General features: G+C 38.7%; 1 protein-coding gene across 2 annotated transcripts in view; it reads left to right on the forward strand.

Annotated features, from left to right (window-relative positions):
• Positions 1-16: 16 nt before the first annotated feature.
• CPEB3 (cytoplasmic polyadenylation element binding protein 3) overlaps positions 17-22,707 on the forward strand; it is a 79,093-nt gene continuing 56,402 nt past the window's right edge. Inside the window, exons 1-2 of one of the 2 annotated variants that reach the window (XM_058810414.1) lie at positions 17-194; positions 8,169-9,079. In XM_058810414.1, coding sequence (XP_058666397.1) covers positions 137-194; positions 8,169-9,079 — 969 coding nt within the window. In that variant the 5' untranslated portion in view covers positions 17-136. Of the gene's footprint in view, positions 195-7,832; positions 7,942-8,168; positions 9,080-22,707 lie in introns of those variants that run through there. The other variant, XM_058810415.1, reaches the window with a different exon arrangement.

The following is a 22,707-nucleotide window of genomic DNA, read 5'->3' on the forward strand; positions in this document are numbered from 1 at the left end:
CGCCGGGAGCGCTGGGAGCTGTAGTCCCGCTGTAGTCCCGCCGCGGTGCCGCCGCAGTCCTGCCGCCGCTGGGAGCTGTAGTCCCGCCGCCGGCGCGGGTTTAAAGGTCCGGCGGGGCGCTCCCCCTGCCCTGCCCATGTCTCTCCTCGCCGCCGCCGTCGCGCAGTCGCTGCCCGGCTCCGCGCGCGGGGCAGGTACGGGAGCGCGGCGGGGGGACCGAGCGGGGTCTGCGGGGGGAGGTCCGCGCCCGGCAGCTGCCGCCCCTCCTGCCGCCCCTCGCCGCCGGCCGGGACCGCTTACGGGTGGAGGGAGGAAGGGAGGGAAGGAAGGAGAGGCTGGGCCGCCTGCTGTGCCTCCTCCCCGCTCCCGCAGGGACCCCCTCGGGCAGGAGCATCTCCCGTTCCCTCCCCTGCCGAACAGGTGCAGGCGGCCCCCGCCTCGGCTCGGCCGCCGGGCCCTGACCTGCCCTCAGGGCGGGGGGACCCTGCCCGGTGCCAGCCCCGACCGGGCTGCCCAGAAAGGCGGTGGCTGGAACGGCGGAAAGGAAATGAATCCGTTTCAGTGGTGGTGTTGTCGATGACAAGGACAAGCGCCCTTGTAAGTGGCACTTGGTGCTCGATGGAGGCCCGGTGACCACTGGTTTCTATGTGCAAGTGGGGTGAGGGATGGCACGGCCGGTGGTAATGGCAAAGCTCTTTTTTGTTGGTGTACTTCCAGATGGGAAAAAAAAATCCTTCTAAGGTGATCTTGGAATTTGTTGTATGTTAAGAAGTCAATTTAGAGCATCACAATCTGGAAAAGTGGAAATTTATAAGCTGAAGAGCCTTTCTAGAGCAAAGAGGTGGATAGTATCTGGAAAGAAGTTGCCTTTCCAATTACCTCCACCGTGGGTGTTTGTCTCCTGCCTCACGTCGTGCTCCCGAAGCAAGGGCAATAGCCTGTTTTTCAGAGGCTGTTGTGACATGACAGATTCTTGGAAAGATTTGTTAGTAAAAATCAACTTTTCATTTCCCTTTTCATGTTATATTTTTAAAGAGTAGTGCTTATTTGCTATATGAAACTAGTTCCTCTACCTTGTGTAAATTACACTGCAGTTGCTGTTCAAGGTTGTAATTTACAGGGCCAAGCCCGGGGTGCAGCTGTGCAGCTGCATCAGCCTGGAGCTGTTTTTGGCTGAGGTCAAGCTTTTGCATGTACGTGACAACAGACATCAGGTGGAATAGGAAGGCAAGTTTAGGGAATATACTGGATTCTTTGACTGTGCTGCCTTAGCTAGGGGCAAATCAGTTGGGTTTTGAGAGTCTTTGGGGAAAGAAAAGTGTTGTGAAAATGTGTGTAAAGTACTTGGACATGTAAGCAGTATTATATGCATAATAGTAAGGGTGTTGTTTATTTTCTAATTGCTACAAATGTCATAAAGAGGAATGCTGAAGTATTTACAGAGTTGTAAATGTTTCTTACAAGAGGTATAGAAATAGATAGGAAGAAGGCATCGACATCCTCTCCCAGAAAATGTATTTTGCTCTTATTTTTGGGACCATAAAATTCAGTGTTGCTACCACTGCTGAGGAGTGTTGGATGTACAGTGGGCTGAGTAAACCACATGGGCATGACCTCCTGGAAGAGATCCTAATACACACTGTCCCAATTACAGCTGTCCGTGGCATGTAAGAGCAATATTGGATACCAAGAGTTTCTGGTTCCTATTCTTGGTCTGGACTAAGCTCAATGCCTATTGGCCAGTACATTGAGCAGCTAGGCTAGCCTAGCTTAGGTTTTTTATATTTATTCTCAAGTGTTACAATTGCAAGAGGGAAGCCAGTTTTATTTCTAGGAGTATGTGGTTTGTGCAGTTTCTGTATTTTTGCTTTGGTGTTGAAAGGATATGCTGGTTGCCTGCCATTTATGATAAAGGTCATAGTGGCTAATAATAGCTGTGAAGAGTATTTACCTGGAGAAATGGAGCTAGAACCCAGGATCACTTGGCTACCATTTGAGGCTATAGAACTATCTGTAGCAAAGGTGGCTAATTTGCTCTACCACTGGCAAACGAAGGTATGACAAGACTGGAATGGACAAAACTTGAATATCAGATCAAATAGTGAACACTTGGTAGGTTTGGACTTTTTTTTTATTTTAATTTTTTTCCCAATTTTTAATTTATTTTTTTTAATGTAATAGAATACATAAAAGCATAATTGGACAAGCTTTAGTGGTTTCAAACTAAAGGATGGTAGATTTAGATTGAACATAGGGAACACATCTTTTACTATGAGGGTGGTAAAGCACTGGCACAGGCTGTCCAGAGAGAGGGTGGATTCCTTGAGCCTGGAAACATTTAAGGTCAGGTTAAGCAACCTGATCTGGTTGAAGACATCCCTCATTGCAAGAAGGTTGGACTAGAGGAGCTTTGAAGGTCTCTTACAACCCAAAGCATTCTATAGTGGTAGACCCCTGAACATTCCATAAATAGCATAAAGATTCTGAAATCCAAAAACTGATTTGAGGAAATTGTTGGTCAGGCTGGGGTATATGTTCCTTTTCTGCTCCTTCCAGAATCAAAGTGCGATCCTAAAATACATATATAACTAACTGGTTTTAAATTTGTCAAAAACCACTTCCTTATTCCTAGACAGAGCAAGAATTGTCATTTTATCCTTCTCTATTCTTCTTAACAAGACTGGATATGCAGCTGCTCTATTTAAATGCTTGCTTTATTCTCCCTACAATCTCTTCCTTCATTCTCCCTCATCCCCCTTTTCTTTCTTTTTTTTTTCTTTTTGTTCTTTATGCTTCCTTCTATGCATTGACAATTTCCACTGTAAATCTCAGATTGCCTCTTGCATTTTGTTTTCATTTTTCAACTATTGCTCCCTATATCATCCCTTAATAGATCCTTCTTTGTTTCTTCCTTCCATTTCTCTGATGTTGGCTGCACTCTGCCTCACTCTGCCATCTCTCACCTGCACCTGGCAGTGAGTGGCTGCATTTGAGCCCAGAGAACTCTCCTGGGAGCAGGCTCTGTTTGGCCAGTGCAGAGTGAGGGAGAGTGGCTGCTCTCCTGGAGCTTTGCCAGGCTCAGCTCCCAGACACTGACTGCAGGTAGCAGCCATTTTAAGTAAATTAAGTAAAACTGCACAGTCAAAGGCAAGTACAGAACTTAATGAAAATCACCAAATATAAGCTATTGAGGGCTCAAAATAGAGCCCTAAAATTGGCTATTGGATTTACTACAAAATATAAACTTTTAAAAATATGAAATGGGTTGATAACAAATTTAAACAGATTTAAGCTTAATAAAGAAGTTGACAAGCAAGTACTGAAAGAATGACATGGAAGTAGATTAAATATGTATGTATATATGACTGTTCCAGGGAGGCCTGGAAAAGAGGACAAATAGGGAAGGAGCTGTACCTTAATATGGTCCTTCTGACCTGGCAGTATTAAAACTGTGGAAATGATTTGCTGTTTACAACAAAGCTCAGTAACCTGGCAATATAGGAATATTCTATATTTTGGCAAATCTAAATGTTATCTGCTATGATAGTAATATGTAAAATTAAATTACTAGATCAGTTAGGTCTTTTTCAAGTAGCCCTCAAGCAGTCTAAAGTGAAACTAATATAAGTCAAAAATATGTTTCTACAATAAAACTTGTGTTTTTTTCAGTACTGTAACACTTCATTTTAACCTTCAAGCTAGTTGGAATAGTCACTTTCTCTCAAAAAGCCTAGCATGGTTTGTTAGTCACAGGAGGCTTAAAGAAGCTTAAATTGCTTCATAATGAATTGCTTAAAATAAAAATACACCTTATACAATGTTAATTGAATTAGCTTGGCTTATTTTGGGCCTTTCTTACATTTGTTTCTTTGGAACTGGCCCCGGTCAAGCAGTTCATGTATCAGGTTGAATTAAGCTCTTGTGTTCTGATTCAGCTGTCATTACTATCTTTTAACTTCCAGTTATGAGGGAGTTGGTTGCTAGAAACAGAAAAAAAATTGTTTCCTTCTAGTGGCTACTTGATCAAAAACTGTCTTTATATCTTGATTTTCTTTGGTCCTGGAGTGCTTTTCCTTATCCTAATGACTGATCTATGAAGTGAAACTGTCTCCTGGGAAGAACCAACAGAAACGGTCCCTTGCATGTGGATCCTCAAATCATCTGAAAAGCAATATCCCACAAGTAAATAGGGACATAGAGGAGGGGCATGGAATGCCTAGAGCCAGCCCTGTGAGAGGAGGGACAGTTCATAGGGTTAAGTGTTTTCTATTGCTGTAAGAAAACAGCTTTGCTGCCTTTAATGATTCAGAGTAGCACAAACAGGTTAGAGCAAGTGTTGAGAAACTCTTAATTACAGAGTTGATTTAGGCAGGCAGACCATCCAGTCCAACATAAACACAGTGCAGAAAGCAGGGATGTAAGTGTTAGGACAGCTCACTTTTAACTGCCCTAATTTATCTTTCTCAGCTGTAGTCATCTCTCTTTCATGCACAAAGCTGTGCATATTTCATCCTTGGAAAATCAGCCTGCACTTTTATTAAACACTGTTTTTTTCACACTTCTGATTTCCACGATGTATTTCCTTATGAGCATTACTGTTTGGTCTGAATAATTAGTATTATGAATTACCCAGAATAAATAAGCAGAATAATTCATGGACTAGTGCAAAACAGAGCACCAAGTGCCAGTGAATGAAATTCTGAAAATTTTACCCAACCTACATTAATGATCACTATATTAATATCTTATGAGAGAAACTCCTGTCAGGCTGTGTATTGATGTGAGGGCTGGAGATATGTAGATAGCAGTGAAGGGGAGGGAGGTGAAGTGGGGCACCACCATGTATAGAGTAGATGGAATGGGAATGTTAAATAGTAACATTCACACCTTGATTTTCTTCTGAGCAGCTGCTTTTTTTTTGTTGTTGTTGTTTTTTGGGTTGGTTTTTTTTTTTTTTTTTTTGGTGGAATTTTCAGTGTAGTAACAACTCCGTAATAAAAAAGTTGTAACTTGAAAATTGGAAACTATTCAAATAGTACAACTTTTCACCTGTGTACTGATTTTGATTTCTTTTAAAATTTTCATACTTGACCTATTTGTGTTTGAGTTTCAGAATATATTTAGAAATTATATTATGACACATGATTATTTAATATATTCTTCAGCTAAGCAACGTGGCAGAATTTCCTTTGTAATAGCTATAAATTTTATAGCTGGTATGAACTTATAATTAATTTCTTATGCTAGGAGTTTGTAAGGGAAGTGTGGAAATACTGGAACTATTTCTTTGTCTAGCAGTTGTTCTGAATAGGTGGCTATTTGATCTGGGCTTCTAAATCAGACTATTTAAAAGCTCACATTTAGTTAGTCACTTTCAGCTCAGTCTGACAGATATTTCCTCAGAGCTGATGATTCAGATTGCAGCAGTTTTCCCTGAGAAGAGGGAGTGTGCACATGTTTTTTTCCTTTCGAGCTCTCTTCCTTTCAGGAAGCAGCAGTGAAATGCTGTCTGTGGTAAGACTTCAAACCCCATGATTCCTTGGGGGAGCATGCGCTGAAAGCTTCCAGTTGTCAAAGTGCTCTTGCCTGTCTGGTCGACTATTTGACATATACCAAACCTGAAAGAAGAAAATAAATATACTGTCCTTTTGTTGATCTTTAAATACAGAAAATCCAAAGGTAACTGTTCCTTAACCATTTCTGTGTTGGCTGCGTGGGTTTCTGCATGCAAATGGATCTGGTATTGCTGTGGGGATTTAGATTTTCCAGTACTGGATTGTAAATTTGTACAAATACTTAAACCAAATAATCAAGAGTACTGCATACTAGTCCCACATTAGGCAGTGGCTGGCCTGGCTGTCAAAGTCACTTATTAACCAGTTTTTTCATTTGGACTGGCTTCATTCATTAAAGGAAGGTCTTGACCTTGACAAGAGGGTTGAACAGTGCAGTGATTTTTGCCTTTAAAAAGCAATATGGAAGGGAATATGAATCACAGTCCTTAGGATAAAGTTCAAAACCAGCTAGCTAAGTCAAAGTACATATTTGAAGCAACTGCTGTATTAGCCACTATAGATAACCTGGTGACTAACTCATTTAAATATAACTTTATTGACGACAGAATTTTAACATTTCAGCTGCTATGTTTTTCTCTCTAAATGTATTTTTATACTGATAGGTCAGACCCAGGGGAGAGGGATACACATAATCCTTTTCTCCCTCTGATGTGGAGTCATCAGTAGTTTTATGTAGCCTGAGCAGTAATAGTGATGTGGGCAGAAGCGAAGCTAATGGAAAGTTACACAGACAGAGCTTGGTGTATTGTGCTTTACTGCAGTATTGCTTTAAAACGCCTTGCAAGGTTCTCTGCACTCCCAGCAGCAGCAGCAGCGCTGCCTGGAACAGATGCAATGGGTTACCCCGTCCTTAGGAGCTTAATGTGGTCTCACAGTATGGTCTGCTCAGGAAGCCTTGCTGCTCCCTTTACATACTGAACTGGTAAATCAGGGGCAGCAGTAGCAGGAACTTATTAGATACCAGAAACCTCTCCTGGAATTCATTTTAACTAAAATGTGTGTGCATGCCTCAGAAAATATTTAAAGGAAAGAACAAAAAATGCAAGGTACACCTGGATCATTTGATGTCAAAAAGGACAGTGTTGACAGTTTCACACTTTGCCACCTTTCTTAAACAGTTAATTGATTTGGCTTTACATTGTTACAATACAAAAACAATCCTAAAAAATGCAATGTAAATGTCATATGATTAACTCAATAGCAATGCAGTTAGATATTCAGCGATGGCCATCTTTGGTATAGTTACTCAATTCAAGTGATTTGGGGCTCATTTAAAATACTTCTGAGATTTAGAATTATCTCATCAATTGACGAAAAGTCTGCAAAATGTGGAGGTTCCTGATGTAATTTCATACAATTGCTGTTCATTGATGTCTGTATTGTATTAATACTATTGGGTCTCAAAATAATTATAAAATTATATGATCTGCCCTGTTTCATATGGAACACCTTTTCTAGCAGATATAAGCCTCAACCATTCCATATATATTTCCTTTCTGAAGTTTAAACTTATGTATTGATTTAGCAAATAATTTGCATCACTAGTCTTTGTCTGGTGCATATAAAGATGATTTTCAACATGCAGCATGTCTATAGTGTAAAAATTTCGATTTTCCTTGGTTTTATATTTCATTTGAAAGCATTAGAAAGATCATAATCTAATAATACCTCCCCGGTCTGCTGATTTTGACCTTAGGGTTTTCTAATGGAGAAATCACCGATGATTTCTTATGTATGTGTATAAATAGAGCGGGTATGTATATAAATAGAGCGAGTAGATAGCTATACCTTCAAGTAAAGGACTGATTTGATGTAAAATAGCGTTTTAGGCGGAGAGATCGTAAGGTCACCGAAGGCAAATGTGACACCCCTCGGTGGCTTTGTACGCGGAGTGTCCCCGCCCCCGGCCCCCCTTCCCGGCGGTGCCATCGCCCGGGCTGGCGGAGCCGGCAGGAAGCGATTGTGCAGCGAGCGAGAGCCGCTCCCGTATCAGCCAGCGTCCCTGTGCGCCTGGGCTCCCATAAACCCCAATCACTGCCAGCTTGCTTGGTAATTAAGGGAAATCGGTACCCGGCTCCTTTAAAGGTCCCCTAATAGAAAAGGGGGTGGAGAAGAGCGAAGACTGGTGTCTTTTTAACCTTGCTGAAGGACGCAGCAGTATTTATTGACGTATGCAAATAACCAGGGGGAGGAGGTGGAGGAGGAGGGTGCTTGGAAAAACAGGAACCAGAATCAGTTTCTCATTGCAGGGTGAGAGCTCTGAGTTCCGGTGTAAGAGAAAAGAGACGTGGCGAAATTGCTGTATATCTCTGCCCTATAAGCACATCTCTCATTTAGACTGAAGGGAAACAAGGCATCAAAAAGGGTGAAGCATCTTAAAAAATATTTTAAGGGCAATCTAGCACGATCAAAGGTTACATATTCCTAAATGGGGGAGGGGGAAGATTACGGGTTTGCCTTGCAATATGCTGTAGCATAGTACTAGCGATAGGACGAGATTTTTGGCCAGCAAATGATTAAAACAGACTGGCTTGTGGTATGAATGACAATGTTAATAATCTGTCTTTGTGGTTTTTTCCCCTACTGTTTCAGCTGCGCAAACCATGCAGGATGATTTACTGATGGACAAAAGCAAAGCCCAGCCCCAGCAGCAGCGGCAGCAGCAGCAGCAGCAAGATCCAAACTCAGCAGAAGCCCCCTCTACACCCATCTCGTCGGAGACACCCAAACCAGAAGACAACAGCTCAGTGACTAGTATCGGCACATCGGCTCCTTCCCAAAATAGCAAGGAGAAGATGCAGATGGAGTCTCCCATTTTGCCTGGCTTGAGCTTTCACCAGCCTCAACAAGAACCTGCAGCCGGCACCTCCTTGTCTCCCTCGTTTGGCAGCACCTGGTCTACGGGGACCACAAACACGGTGGATGATAGCTTTTTCCAAGGGATTACTCCAGTCAATGGGACAATGCTTTTCCAGAATTTTCCACACCATGTCAACCCTGTATTTGGTGGCACTTTCTCACCTCAGATTGGCCTAGCTCAGACTCAACACCACCAACATCAGCAGCAGCAGCAGCAAGCTCAGCAGCAGCAGCAGCAGCGGAGGTCACCTGTGAGTCCTAACCAGGCACCTTTCGCGCAGAGAAATGCTGCTTACAGCCATCAGCCCATCATGACCAGCAAACCGTCTTCCTCCTCTGCCTCTTCTTCTTCCTCCTCCAGCTGGAATAACCATCAAAACGCGGCTTGGAGTACACCTTCCAACCCTTGGGGTGGGCTGCAGGCTGGTAGGGACCCTCGAAGGGCAGTTGGAGTGGGGGTTGGCGTGGGAGTGGGAGTCGGCGTGCCCTCCCCCCTCAATCCCATTTCACCCCTTAAAAAACCCTTCTCCAGCAATGTCATTGCCCCTCCGAAGTTCCCACGGGCTGCACCCTTAACCCCCAAATCCTGGATGGAAGACAACGCGTTCAGGACGGACAATGGCAACAATCTGTTGCCTTTTCAGGTAAATGACTACACACACCTTTTGCATGATGACAGCTATTACAGATTTCTATTTTTTGTAGGGCTGTGTTTCGTGTTACTGTTCTGAGTGGCATCTCCATAACTCATATTTTCACCAAATAGTCACCTTATGTGAAAGAAGCAGGGTTGAACCTAGGGAGTGCATACACGAAGATTTCCAATTCTAGCTTAAGGTTTAAAATCTAATTTTTCTTGTAACTTATTGTTAAATGTGGTGTATGGCCATTTTTGTTGTTGTTTTTTGCTCTTTTTTTAGCATCTGAAAGGTAGTAGCCTTCATGAAAAACAGGTTCGGCAGACTATGTTCCCTTGGTGCTGTGTTAGAATTTTTTTTTTCCTATTCTCCCATATGTGAGAAAGCTGAGATGTTGAAATTGCTGGTTCAGTTTTCTAACTGGGCTGTTAATTTTAACCAAAGATGTTTCTTGACCTGAAATTCAGTTAATTATTTTACCATCATTGCAATAACTAATTGTCCTTATGTTGTGGTGGGATTTAACAGGGAGCCTGCTCACATAAGGCGTCCATATGAAAAGCTGTGTACATCCAACACGTCCACCCTGCTGTTAGATTCATCGAAGCAGCGTGGGTGTGTATGGAAAGAGTGGCGTATCTGTCCTTTCCAGCAAGGAAATGCCTGATACAATTGACATGATTTAGAAATGGCAGGAAAGTATTGTATAAAATAAACCATTTTATGCTGTTCAGAATATTTGCAGGGAAAAGAGACAATAGGACACGACCTTCAGAGCCATATTGCAATGGAGTCTATTTACTAGCTACATAGCTCTGAAATATTTAAAGCTGCAGTGCCCTTCACTGTTTTTTTTTTTAAATCTATGACGACAGAGCAGATCAATTGCAGCTGAAACTGGGCCAAATGGAAGATTTGCAATTTTAATGCAGAATGAAACCTGTCATGGTGTGAAATCCATTTTAAGTTGAAAAAAAGCAGAGCTTGCACTTGCAGTTATATCTATACTAGGTGAAGTGAATCTCAGACCTTTTCTAGGTTAGCTGTTTTGGTGTCCGACAGGTCAAAATTTTCTGTTTTGAAATACAGTTAAATCATTCATATAGGCTTGCTCTTTAGGTAGTTGTTTTCTCAAGAAATATGAACTTTCAAACATCTTTAACTTATCAGTTTGTTAAGAATAGCATTTAGATCGACACTTTAGTTTTAGAAACACAGTGAAAAAAAGAAATCAAACAACTGCATCCCCACCCCCATTATTTTAGGAGACTGTTGAAGTAAAATATATTCACTTTCCAAACCTATTCAAAGAGGACATCTTATAGTCAGCCCTGAAATTTCATTTTGCTGCTTCATTCTGTTTAAAGGGAGAGTTGCAATTTTTTTATTGGCTGCCCTAAATGAAGGTGGGGTGGCTTCTGGTGAGCTGCTGGTTAATGTCTCTGAAGCACTGAAGGCTGGAGGAAGATTACACTTTAGACACAATATGCCTGCTGTAAATACTATGTTGCACAGAGCACAGCACCATAAAAGCTAATAGCTCCCAGTCATTTTTTTAGGAGTGAGAAATGTGTTTCAATTTACAAGTATTCTGAATTGTCTACATGTAAGACATTACAAATCTTGGTATATTTCAATTAGTAGTGAAAACAACAATAAATGGTCTTATTTCTGTGGTTTGGTTAGTGAGATACATCTTTAATGAATACAGAACTTTATTATTGTGACTGTAAATTGTCACAAATTGAACTGGCAGATATTTACTCATCACAAGGAAAAAATAGCTAACTGCTTTTAAAGAAAAGTTCTTTTGATTTTGAAATTAGGGTTTCAAAAAAGCTAAAGTATTAGCCAATATGTAAATTGGAAACTTGTTTTCTTCTCTGTGGATTTAACCTGGTATTTTTATGTTCAACTGAAAGCAAATGCGTAGGCTATTCTAAGCACCAGCTGGTATTACAGTCTGATTTCAGAGACTCAGAACACTTGTATTTTTTTTTCCCTATTAGGCTCCTTTTTTTTTCTTTAATACGAGCTGCTGAATTTTGCTTATTAAAAATTGTAGTCTGGGTTACTGTTGATTGCTGCTGTACTTAACGAAATGCCAAAGACATCTTGAAACCATAGTATTGGTAGGAGGCGACTGTTTAGTTGCGCTGATAAAAATGAAATTCAAATTAAGAGTTTAATATTTGCTGCCAAGGTTCTGGTTGTCTTTTTTCTTCTTCCCCCCACCCCTAAATTGGGCAATATGTTGACACAGTAAGTTCTGCTTGTCAGCACTATCAAGTAGTTCTGGCAGGTTTATCCGTTTACATCTGCCACCCTCCATAGCTGTGTGGTTTTGAGCAACTTTAGAAATACCTTCCAGTAAACTTCCTAGCAACACACTTATGCACATTAGCAAGTTCTTTGTGTTAACCTGTTATCTTATGTTAGGATTATTAGGCTTTTTAAGAAAGAAGAAAACTATTAATATGTTCACTGTTTCACATCAGGGAGGGCCATTTTGTAGTTCAGGTCTTTGCAGTCATCACAAATTTTGACCAGAAAAGATCTGTAACTGAGATTGTGTTCTGAGTCTGTAATATTTGAAAATAGTTGATACTCAGCTATTGATATATCTTGTTCTAGGAAAAAATGTTGAATTTGAAAATATTTCTCTTAAGACATATATATAAAGCAATATGCTATATATTTTCATCCCTTAATTTGAGTAATTCTCTAGTGCATCTTTTATGTCAAAACCAGTTGGTGTCTGTCCCAAGGAGTTGTGCTGCAGAACATATCAGAAGATTTAAATACAACTTGGTAGGAACTCTGGTGTTTGCCTTGTGATTGGCGTGGAAAGGCCACTAAAAATACTTTGAGGGAGACTACATTCATACACTTCCTGGGAAAAATCAATTGCAATGTATGTATTTTAAAAATGGAGATACAAAGCTGCTAGTTGAAAGGTAAAAAAGTGATCAGTCTGGAATGAAATGTAATGTAGCAAGTAAGAGCTGGAGACGAGATCATGGGAACAGGTGTGGAGCTAGGCCAGAGAGGAAATACAAACACATGGCCAGTTTGTTCTCCTGAATATTTTTTGGCTTCTGAGTGGTTCAGGTGAGGGTCTGTGGCTGTGGTGTGGCGCAGTGGCGTTTGCTGTTGTGTGAGGTGATCCTCAGCCCTGGCACCCGAGGCTGGCATTAACTGATCGTCCCTGGGCCGCCGCTCTCCCGGCGCTGGCTGGGCTCCATTTTCCAGCAGAGTGCTGGGGCTTGTGCAGAACTGTTGGCATCTCCTGCTTCTCTCACCCCTCTCTTCTCTCAGGTAAATGGTGTATTTCTTTTGGCTTTTGGCCATGTGAAGATATTGGGACACAGCTTGTGGGGTTAGGAGGACTGATAGTGCCTGAAATAGACCCTTGGAGGCAAGGATAAGAAATTCCCTTTGCAGGGAAGATGGAGAAGGAATTAAACGTTTGCACACCGGTATTCTAATTAAGTATGTCTACCTTGTGGATTTTTAATTATAGCAACACTGTAACAATTTTCCAGAAACTGTGCTGAGTTTTGCTGTTTTCCAAGTAATGTTCTTTAGAAAAAAAATGCATTGCAGTTTGTGCTCTGAAGATTCTGGCGTGCATCAAACCATTCTTGGCAGCTTTACTGATAAATATTTCTCTAGCAGAAATAAAAAAGGTGGTGTTTATTGTGTATAAAGATAGTTTTAACATGCTATCTTTTGCAGGGAGACTGAGAGAGGATTTTTGGGCAAGTGTTTTGGTGTTTTTTCTTCATTGTTTTCAATTGGAATTAGTCTGGACCAGATAAAATTATAAGCTAAATTTAGGAATTTTCAATATTTCATGCTTAAACAAAATGCCAATTCTAGCATGCAATGAGTTTGTGTTTAAATATAAGTGCATATATCTGTATAAATGTAGAGTTCAAATATTGGATCATTCATGAGTGTAACAATTAATGTTCTGTGTTTTTGAGTAAAGAAGTTTTACTGACTGATACACTCTGGTGACTAATTTTAAAAACCTTTTTTAAATCTAGAGGGTTTTTTCAGTGAGAAATAGTTGAATGCAACTATGTAATAAGTCTATTTAAAGATTAATTTTTAAAACACTATATTTCTTTAGTCTAAATTTCATTCTGGGCTCTAGCTTCTTGGCATGGTAAATGTCTGCATGTTCAAATTAACTAAAACATAGTAATGGTACAAAAAAAGCACATGACTGTTTTATATTCAAAGTATGATGATTGAGCACTAATTGCTTATTGATCAGAATTTTGATTTTTAAGTAATCAATCATGGTTAATCTGTCAGAGTTAGTGAAGGTAGAGTAAAGGTCTGAGTTCAGTAGGCAGCTGATGTTCTCATCAGCTCTGAACACAGACAGGACTTCCTTAAAAACATTAGAAGTATTAATATCAAACAGTGAATCAACAATTCTGTTCTAAAAATTTGATAGAGGATTTATCTGTCTTTGAGAGGAACAGTAGAAGGGAAGGAGAAGAGTATGGAGTTAATATTGCAATTTCCCCTCTTGGATCATCTCTCCCAGTTTTCATCTATTCGCCTAGACTGCTTTTGTGAATGGAATGTAAGAGGAAGAGAGAGCTGGAAAAGTAGTGTTTTCAGGTTCCAGTCGTTCTTCAAGGAAAAAAAACTGTTTGCTGAGTGAATGATGAATATTTCCATTTGTTAGCAGTTGGCAAAATAGCTCTCCTTTCATGAAGGTCACTCAAGAGTAATTTCTAGCAGACGTATACTAAGGGGAAGCTAAAATATAGCACTGTTTAGTTTAAAGTTCAAAAGTGATCTTACATTAAACAGAACACATCTGAATTTTGCTTCTATTCTAGACTTCACAGTTTTTTGGCTATTGTGATATCTTATATGTTGTGTACCTAAATTTAGGTAGCACTGCCGTGTTCTGTTTCATTATTTTTTTAAATCCAATTTTTCTATGTTTCACAAAAAGATTGCTTTTAAGCAGTTGTTAGAATGCTGCACATGCTGGTACTAAGCAGTTGTCTCAGTAGTTAGAAGAATGTAAAATTTTTGTTCATTGAATTAGATCTTCATTTGTGCAATCATTTTATTATTCTGTGTAAATTTTAGGATTTAAAAAATGCATGTTGTGAAAAGTCACAGAAACTTTGCTTGTGTTTGTTCAGACTTGGTCAACATTTTCATTTCCTTAAGTTTCAGTTATATGATTCTGTCTTCCTACAAGCTATGAGTAGATTTGTAAATCACAATTAATTGATGTCTTCCTTTTCCTCCTTGTTGTGGAAAAGTGGCTTTGTCCCTTTATTGCATGTTTCTCAAGCTCATTCCAGAGACAGAGTTGTCAATTTTTCTAAGATCTTATAGGAGAGAAGCACTGTGCTAATCAGGGTAGATACTGATCAGCTTTGTCACAACAGTGTTAGAAGGCATGATGTGAAGTCCATTCTGCAGAGGTAAATAAGGTGCACAGAGTTTGGGAAATTCATTTTCTTCTCAATGCTCAATCTGAGAAGACTAAAAAAATCATAGTTTTTTTTTCTGAAATATTTAGAAAATAGGTCTTTGAACACAGAACATCCACTGCAGTCTCTTAAGTTTGCTGTTTGTGTGAATCTCAAGTTAGGCATGAAAAATTGAAGACAACAAATTGGCTCCTGTGAAAATATTCGGTTCACGCTACATAGCAAATACTCAGGAATTAAGAATTTTTCATCAGGGAAGAGAAAAGAAGCAAAATATTTAATTTCTTTGATACCAACTTTTCCTTCAACTGTGTATGTTTTTCTCTGTGCATATTCAAGATTCTGGAGAATTACTCCTGCTCTTCCTAATGATTTTTTTTCTGTTTGTGAGAATTTGCAACAGTTTTCTTTTAAATTCCTGGAGTCTAAATGTACCACTTAAGCAAAACACAGATTCTGTTGCATGTTAGAATGATAAACTTCACATGATTCATCACCCAAGTTAAGAAGCTTTTGATCAACTCTATAGTTCTTTGTTCTTGATTTAACAAGGTTAATGAAAATTATGTGTACAGAGCACTGTCAATAGGTTTCAGTGGGCATGGCCCATTTTCTTTGTTTTATCCACCCTTGAATTGTTCAGCTGCTTTCAAACATCTATTTCTTCCTACTCCTGAATTTTGATTCTTTTTTTCAATGAGGCTTCTCATTTGAGTTGGCCTCCCCTATTCCACTTTCAGTGTCAAAGCTTCAGGTTACAGAGGAAAGCCCAATAAATCCCTGTAGTTGTGTTCACTTAGTCCTGTGCAAAATTAATAGCGTGAGGGGTTTTAAAAGTAGGTTTAATCAAATTCAAGGAGAATGGAATTTTCAGAAATACTGGCTAGAAGTTCTGAATTCTAGAAATTTAGACATTTTAACCAAGTGATAACTTAGTCTGAACATGCAGAACGGATTTTCTTTCCCCATGCCCAAACTGAGCTTTGAAAATGTATGGCTTGGGATGGATTTTCACACAGATTGACAAAGAACCACTTCTGACATAAATGAGAAAAGCATTCATTATGGCTTTTTCATGGACTTTTTATATATGATTTTGTTTTATGTCATAGCCATAAATGGATTTTCTTGTGAAATTCACCTTTCTGATGTAGAATTGTTGTGAAGGTGCTCAGCTTAAAAAGATTCATCCTAAAAAGTTATTTTTGGCAACACTGTAGGCAACTTAAAGCTGATCATTTAATGAGAAATGTCAGACAACAAAGAAATTCACCCACCAAAGCTCTCTGGGTTTTATTCTTTGACTGAGGCTCTTTTTTGCAAGTAAGACTAATTTCCTAAAGAAAGTCTTTGGAATTGTAGCTTCTTCTCAAAATTGCTGAAATAAATAGAGCAAACATTTTGTTTTAAAACACTTTAGTGGTTAAATATTGTTTTGGATTAAATGAAAATATCCTAATTCCTTGTTGAAAGTTGCTGCTTCATTCTGCTGAAGTATCTTGCTTTGTGAAACAGATGAGTTTAAAGCATTAATGAATTAACATGGAGGTAGCTAATGTTACTCCCATTTACTTCATGACCTTAACATTTGTAAAGGGTTAACAAATTATTTATGTATTAACTGATTGTTAGCACGTTAACAGATGGCTTATAAGCAAATCTACTGTCATCCATTGATGTGCTTAGCAAATGTTAAGGTGTGTAATAACCAACTGTGTAAAATGTTCATAGCACTCTTTGTGGGTTTGACATTTTTTTAACTACTTATAAAGATAACTTCTAGTTTTGAATCATGATGCCCACAACAGTCTGACCTAATTATTTCACCTCACGAAATAATTCTCTTGCTCATGTATTCTCTCCAGGATCGTATTGTTTCTTTCTGTGACAATAGAAAAAAAATTGAGAACAGTGAGACCTCTGACAGTAAATGAAAGGGTTTTTCTTAAAACTCACAAAGCCTGAAGTAGCAGCTGACTGTGTGGCAGGAAGACCAAGAAAGAACAAGAGAGTAGAGAAAACAAAATCAGGAACCAGAAAAAGTAGGACTTTTATAGTACAGAATGGAGGGGAGCTGTGGCATGTTCAAATATGGCAATGCAACATGACCATATGCCCATGCACTTTCTGCGGGTGAGAATTTCTGCAAATAAAATCTTGAAAAGGTTGGACCAGATTGAACATTTAGTGGTAAGGGTCCTCAGGTGGGTGGCTCCTGCTGCTTTTGGTTGCTAGTACGTGAAGCTGTACCTGTGACTTCTGAGTAAATAAATCAGCCATAATTCTCAGCAGATTTTACTGGTGATGTTTTGATGCAAGTTTCTGCAGACAGTCTCACCTCCCTTGTCTAAACAGAAACACACTCTTCTGACATGGTTTTACAAAGTTGTAGATTACTTACATAACATTTTTTTCTTGCCAGGCAAGGGAGAAGTACCTGCTGTTGTGTATGCCTTTCAAAACCACTTGAAAATGGATTGTAGTTAATTTTACAGGTTTTTTTAAAGGCTTCACTTTTGTATAAGAACTGGAAAGTTTTCTTGCAAATCATTTTGCTTGCACAGTAGCTTTGTTCAAATATAAACATGAACTGGTGAATGTCTCAAAATATAGCTCAGTCCTTGGCTCCACTGGACATGTAGAGCAAGGAGAATTTATTTGAAAGGACAACCACAATGAAAATAACTTTTTTTATGAATACAGGCATGTACAGATTCAAAAGGCAACCATATGAAATGCATCGTTTTTCATACAACCTACAATTTTGTTTACCTTTTCACATATAACATTTATATAAGTGGTTTATAATTGTCCAGAAATCAACTAAAAAACTCCAGTATTTCTGTTTTCTGTCTCACTCTTACTGATTGATGAGGTCCTACTTGATGGTGAAGATTGAGTTCTTGAGGTCATGACCTTGTAGTTAGTGCTATTAAGTATCAGTCTGCTTTGCTGCAATTCTTCAGCTCTTTTTGTATGATGAGCTTCTCTCTTCAGGGTTGATGATGTCTTGTAAATATTATTATTATGTTTCTACTTCAATAACCAATATTACTCATTTCAAGTATCTCAAGTGATCTCAAAGAAACTGGTCTCAAGATTTACCCTTGAGAAACTGCATTATTTATACTTTAGCAGATTCTCTTGAGCACTAGCAGTTCTTTCCCGTTTTGCCATTTTCTTTCTTACCTCAATTGCACAGGTTACTTTTTTGTTTCCATTTGTGTGGTCACTTTGCCTGTAGCAGCATGTGAAATGCTCTGTGGAAGTCCTTGTTAGATCAGCCATGTCCTACTCTTTCAAGAAGCAGGAACCACCTTTTCCAGGGTATTGTGTCAATAATGCATAATGCTACGTTATTTCTGCACTGTGCTTTGTAAGAGACAAAATCCTTGCATTTCAGTCATAAAAACTAGAAACAGTGTTTGTCATCTATAGTTTCATATTCTGCTTCAGTTGTTGCAGTTCTTTGATTTTTATTTTTCTAGTCAGATACACACAGTGCTGACATTATTATTTGGACTAGCTTTAGTGCTTCCACTGACTGCCTTACCGACTCTGGCTCCTTTTGATTACAATGTTGCCATGCTCCTCATCAGGTACTGAGTTGGATAGGTGATATTGCTTTCTCTTACTATTTATCTGTCTCCTTTGTTTACCCCTGTTTGCCTGATTTTCCTCTATCAATGTGAAAAGCAGTTATGGAGGCTACATTATTTTCTCCTGACTTCTGGTGTTTTAATTTTTTTTTTCTCAGTCTTCCTAGACTTCTTCTAGACATTTGTTGTCCATGGTATTCATGCTGACCTTTTCACAGTTTCCCTGAATATGTGTAAGTGGCTGAACATCCTGGTTCTTTCCTTGTAGCAATATTTTCTTAAGGTGCCTGTCAGTTTTTATTACTCTGTGCAAAAAAAAAAGAATTCTGTTGCAAATCAAATAGGCTTTTATCTCAAGACATTTTTCCTGTCTGTAGCAATCTTTACTAAATTTGCCATGTGCTAATCAGTATAGCTCTTATGATGTAAAAGGAAAGTGCTTTTCCTGCTCCTATGAATATGGTTTTCAATTTCTGCATAAAGAAGGTTTCCTTTTGGTTAATTGGCTGTTCACACTTGTGTCTTGTAAGTGATTTCCGAATTATTTTAATTAAGTCCAAATGTGCAGCAGTAATTTGAATGCATAACACCTACCTGACAACACAACTGCTCATGGCCTCTTCTTATCTAAGGGGAAGAATTTTTTATTCTGGTTATTTTAAAGAATTTTAATGTAAGTGTTCAGGCATTTTATATTAGTTATTCTTTTCCTCATATCCTCTATGCCTTTAGGCCCCTTAGGCAATAAAAGATGGAAGTATGCATAGCATTATTCAGTTACTATTTTAATATATTATCCTATGACGGTAATATATTTAATAAATTAATTCTGAATTTGTTATTAAATTGAACTTTTTTTTCATATGTGGGATGATTCAGTACTTGCCACTGAAAAATTATTTATAAAATTTAATCTGAATTGGAATTGCTTGCATATAGTTGATCTGAAGAGTTGCTTTTAATTAAAACATAATCGTGGACTGGGATTTTTTTTGCTCTGCTTCTGTCCTTCCTTCCTCTAAGTGGAGCTTGATGTTACAAGTGGTTTTTGGATTGCTGCTGTGTGCTCTTTCCTGCTTGTTCAGTTGCACATATGCAGCCTTTGGTAATTTTGCTGACAATCAAATATGTAATAGCAAATATTTTTTAATTAGAGTTTCTGACATAATGACACTTCAGGAAAAGGTTTGCCTGGTATCTCACTGGCTATACAGGAGTTTTCAACTCGTGTTTAGAAGTAGGTGCACAGCTTGAGAAAGCCTGTAGTTCTATTTCCTTTCCATGAAGGTGTCTGAGGCACTTTGGGATTCTGTGACTGATTATGTCCTTGATAAAGTCCTAGGATGGGCAGGAGTTGCTACCTGACTATTCTCAATCCCCTTAGGAAGAATGTGGCAGAGTGGGTTGTTGTGTGCCACAATTATCATGCATGTTAATCATGCTATATAATGGTATAAAGTTAGGATTTGGGTAGTTCACATAAGTAATTAATAATTAAAAGCATTATTGCAACTAATAGGTTAAATTTTTTCTTTAAATCCTGCTGGATGCAAAGTGACATCACACTGCAAAGGTGATATCACCTCTTTGTCTTCTGTGGGAGCTGTTTTTCATTGCCAGTGTTTCTGGCCTGCTTTAGGTCTGTGAGTAAATACTGGTGAATAGCCCAGTGCCCCCAGGCCTCAGGAGCAACAATCCCCACTGTACCATTTCCTCCTCTCAAATGGAGCATGACTGTCCTCTCTAAGTTCTCCAGACCTTTAGGTAGGAGAGGATCTTGTCCTGTGTGAGCAGATGAAATGTGGTATCTCTCTTTTGTTGAAATAGCTGCTGGAGTTCTGACACCTACAAGATTTTTGTTAGGAGGCACTATTTCCTGAGCACAACAGAAATGGAACAGGAATGTGACATGGAATGTGCCAGTTAGATGTTATGTTGCATTTTTCTTAAAAGCACTATGATTTAGGGTGAGAGACAATATTTTATTTGTCAGCATGCTTAAACATTTCAGTGACACTTCTTTTCCCCTCTTACCAATATATTCCTTGTCACTGATGATCAGTAACTGTAGACAAAACCAGTTTCAGAGAAATCCTTGAGTCTCCTTTGCTTGGTGGCCATAGCAAATGAAGCCACTGGGCAATGGTGTGCAGAGATCTGTTTGACAGTGATTGCTGGTGTTCTTTTCTGTCTCCCGTTTTGTCTCATTATGCTCTCATACCACAGACAGACTGTAAATCTTTGAGACAACATCTTCCTTATACCACATGTCTCTTCTGTCTTTTACATTCTGTGGTCCAGCCTGCAGAGTGGGATTATTGAGCTGTAGCCTCCCCAGTACTCCCTCCTCCTTTGCATCTCTGCAGTGCTTTCATTTTGTGATTTGAGGTTTGCACTTGTGCTGGTTTGTCTGGCAAGGATTTCTTAGGTCAATGTTACTTTTTCCTTGCAATGGGACACAGGCAGCATTCTACTGAGCAGAGAGGTAGAAGCCCAAAGGTGACTTATCAGTGCTGAACTCTTGCACAGCAGGCCAATGAACCAGTTAAATTATGTCATTTTAATAGCTCAAGGGTATAATGAATGGGCTTGTAAATTCTGCTGCTGACATCTTTTTTTTTACTTGCTTGTTTTTGTGAATTGATGGTCATCTTGGGTATAACTACTTTAATCCTATATTTTACAAGTGTTAGAACTGTTTGTTCCTGGAATCAGGAACTATAATAGAAAGTGGATACATCAGCTTTTTGAGATGCATTCAGCAGCAGGACTGATGAGCAGATTTTTATCTAAAGCATCACATTGAACAAAATATGACTAAACATAAATCCTGTCACTGAGTGTTCTGTGTCAGTTGTACTGTCTGCAGATCATTCCCTACAGCAGTGTAATGGCTGTAAAAAGAATAGATGTTTTGTTGATTCTTCTGATTTTTTTTTATTTGTTGTTGTGGGGATTTTGTTTGGGTTTTTAAAATATGTTGTTCAATTGCTTTCATGGCAAAAGATGATGCTTGAAATATTAATTGTATTATATGATCATATTTCTGTTTGCAAAGATGGAAGCAAAGTAAAAGATGGTGTTCCCCATTGGAGCATTTGACTCTTGGTGCTTGACTGCCATTGAATGCAGAAATAACAGTAGTGATCATGTAAACAGCATGCTTGGCATGTTATAAAAATGTGTACTGGAAGAAGAACTAAGTTATCAGCTGTTTTTAGGAAAAAGCAGTGTAAATTGAAGGACTTTCTGCCTCCACTTTGCAAGCAAATATTGAATATTCAGGAACTTGACAGGATAGTCAAGTTTAGTGAGTGTGATAGCTATAAAGGCTGAACTTTCTTCTATATATTCTGAACATTTACATTAGGGGTGTGCAAAAAGGGAATCTCAACTGCAAAGTAAAGGGGCATTTGAACCAAATAATATAATTTTATTAGTTTTTGTAATTCTGTATAATGATGATTGTGATTGTATCTCTTCATATTTCTGTGCTTTTTAGTTAATCTGAAAATTTAAATTACAAACATTTCACTAAAAGATTTTAGAACTCAGAATTTATAGGCTGTTAAAGTTTGAATACAACTTTACCTTTCTTTCTGGAAAAATTGCTTGAGTAGGTCAAGTTTTCAAGGCTTTTGGATTCAGTCTGAGTTCTTGCATGTTAACTATAAAAGTTTATATAACACACAAAAGATGACTAACTAACTAGAGTTTTGAAATATTTTTCAGATTACATAGAAATGTTTCCATCATCTTTATATAGTAAGATATCATTTTATATGTGTATTAGTCTTCCTTATTTTTCTTATAAGCCTTCTAAATAGGCTTTAAAAAATTCACCTTTTGCCCAGTGAACTTCTGAACACCTAAGAAAATAAAATCTGCTACAGTTGGTAATCTTGAAAAATGACAAATGTATAAGAAGTTGATGTGTTCTGTGCACACTCCAAGAGCAACAATAACATAAGAAAACATTCCCCAATTTGTTCCAGTAAATGAACACAATAAATCCACCTTAAAAATTAACAGGAAAGGTAAAAAAAGAGGAATTCAAATAAAATTCCATTAAGACTTGGTGTTAGTAGTTATACCTCATTATGGGCATAGACAAATTTACCGTATTGCTCCATTCTAGCTACATTTTATGTCTTCTAATTTGTTTTGGTTTATTTCATTTTTTACTAAATCCAATATAAGGAGGAATTACTGAAATTTCTGGTTGTTCTAGTTCTGTGTATCTGGGTTGTCAGTCATGTTGTTGGCAGCATTCCAGCACCAAGCTGCAAAGGAAGTAACATTTGCTATGTACAATTTTTAAAATCCTTTTGGACAGTGATAATTTTACTTTAACATGTGATCATATTGTCAGATTTCCTATATTTTGAAAGACTTTTTAAAACTTCTCTGAGAATGCAAGTGGGATTGGGCATCCACCTGAAGCTGAGAGGTGAAGGACTGCCCAGCGAGCCTTTAGAGTGTGCTGGATGTGATCATTCATGTGCACCATCATGGCATGTTGAGCATGTCCCAAGCTAAACTTCAGAATTTTTTTTTT

Source organism: Ammospiza caudacuta, chromosome 9 (assembly GCF_027887145.1).
Source record: "Ammospiza caudacuta isolate bAmmCau1 chromosome 9, bAmmCau1.pri, whole genome shotgun sequence".
In the NCBI taxonomy this organism is placed as follows: domain Eukaryota; kingdom Metazoa; phylum Chordata; class Aves; order Passeriformes; family Passerellidae; genus Ammospiza; species Ammospiza caudacuta.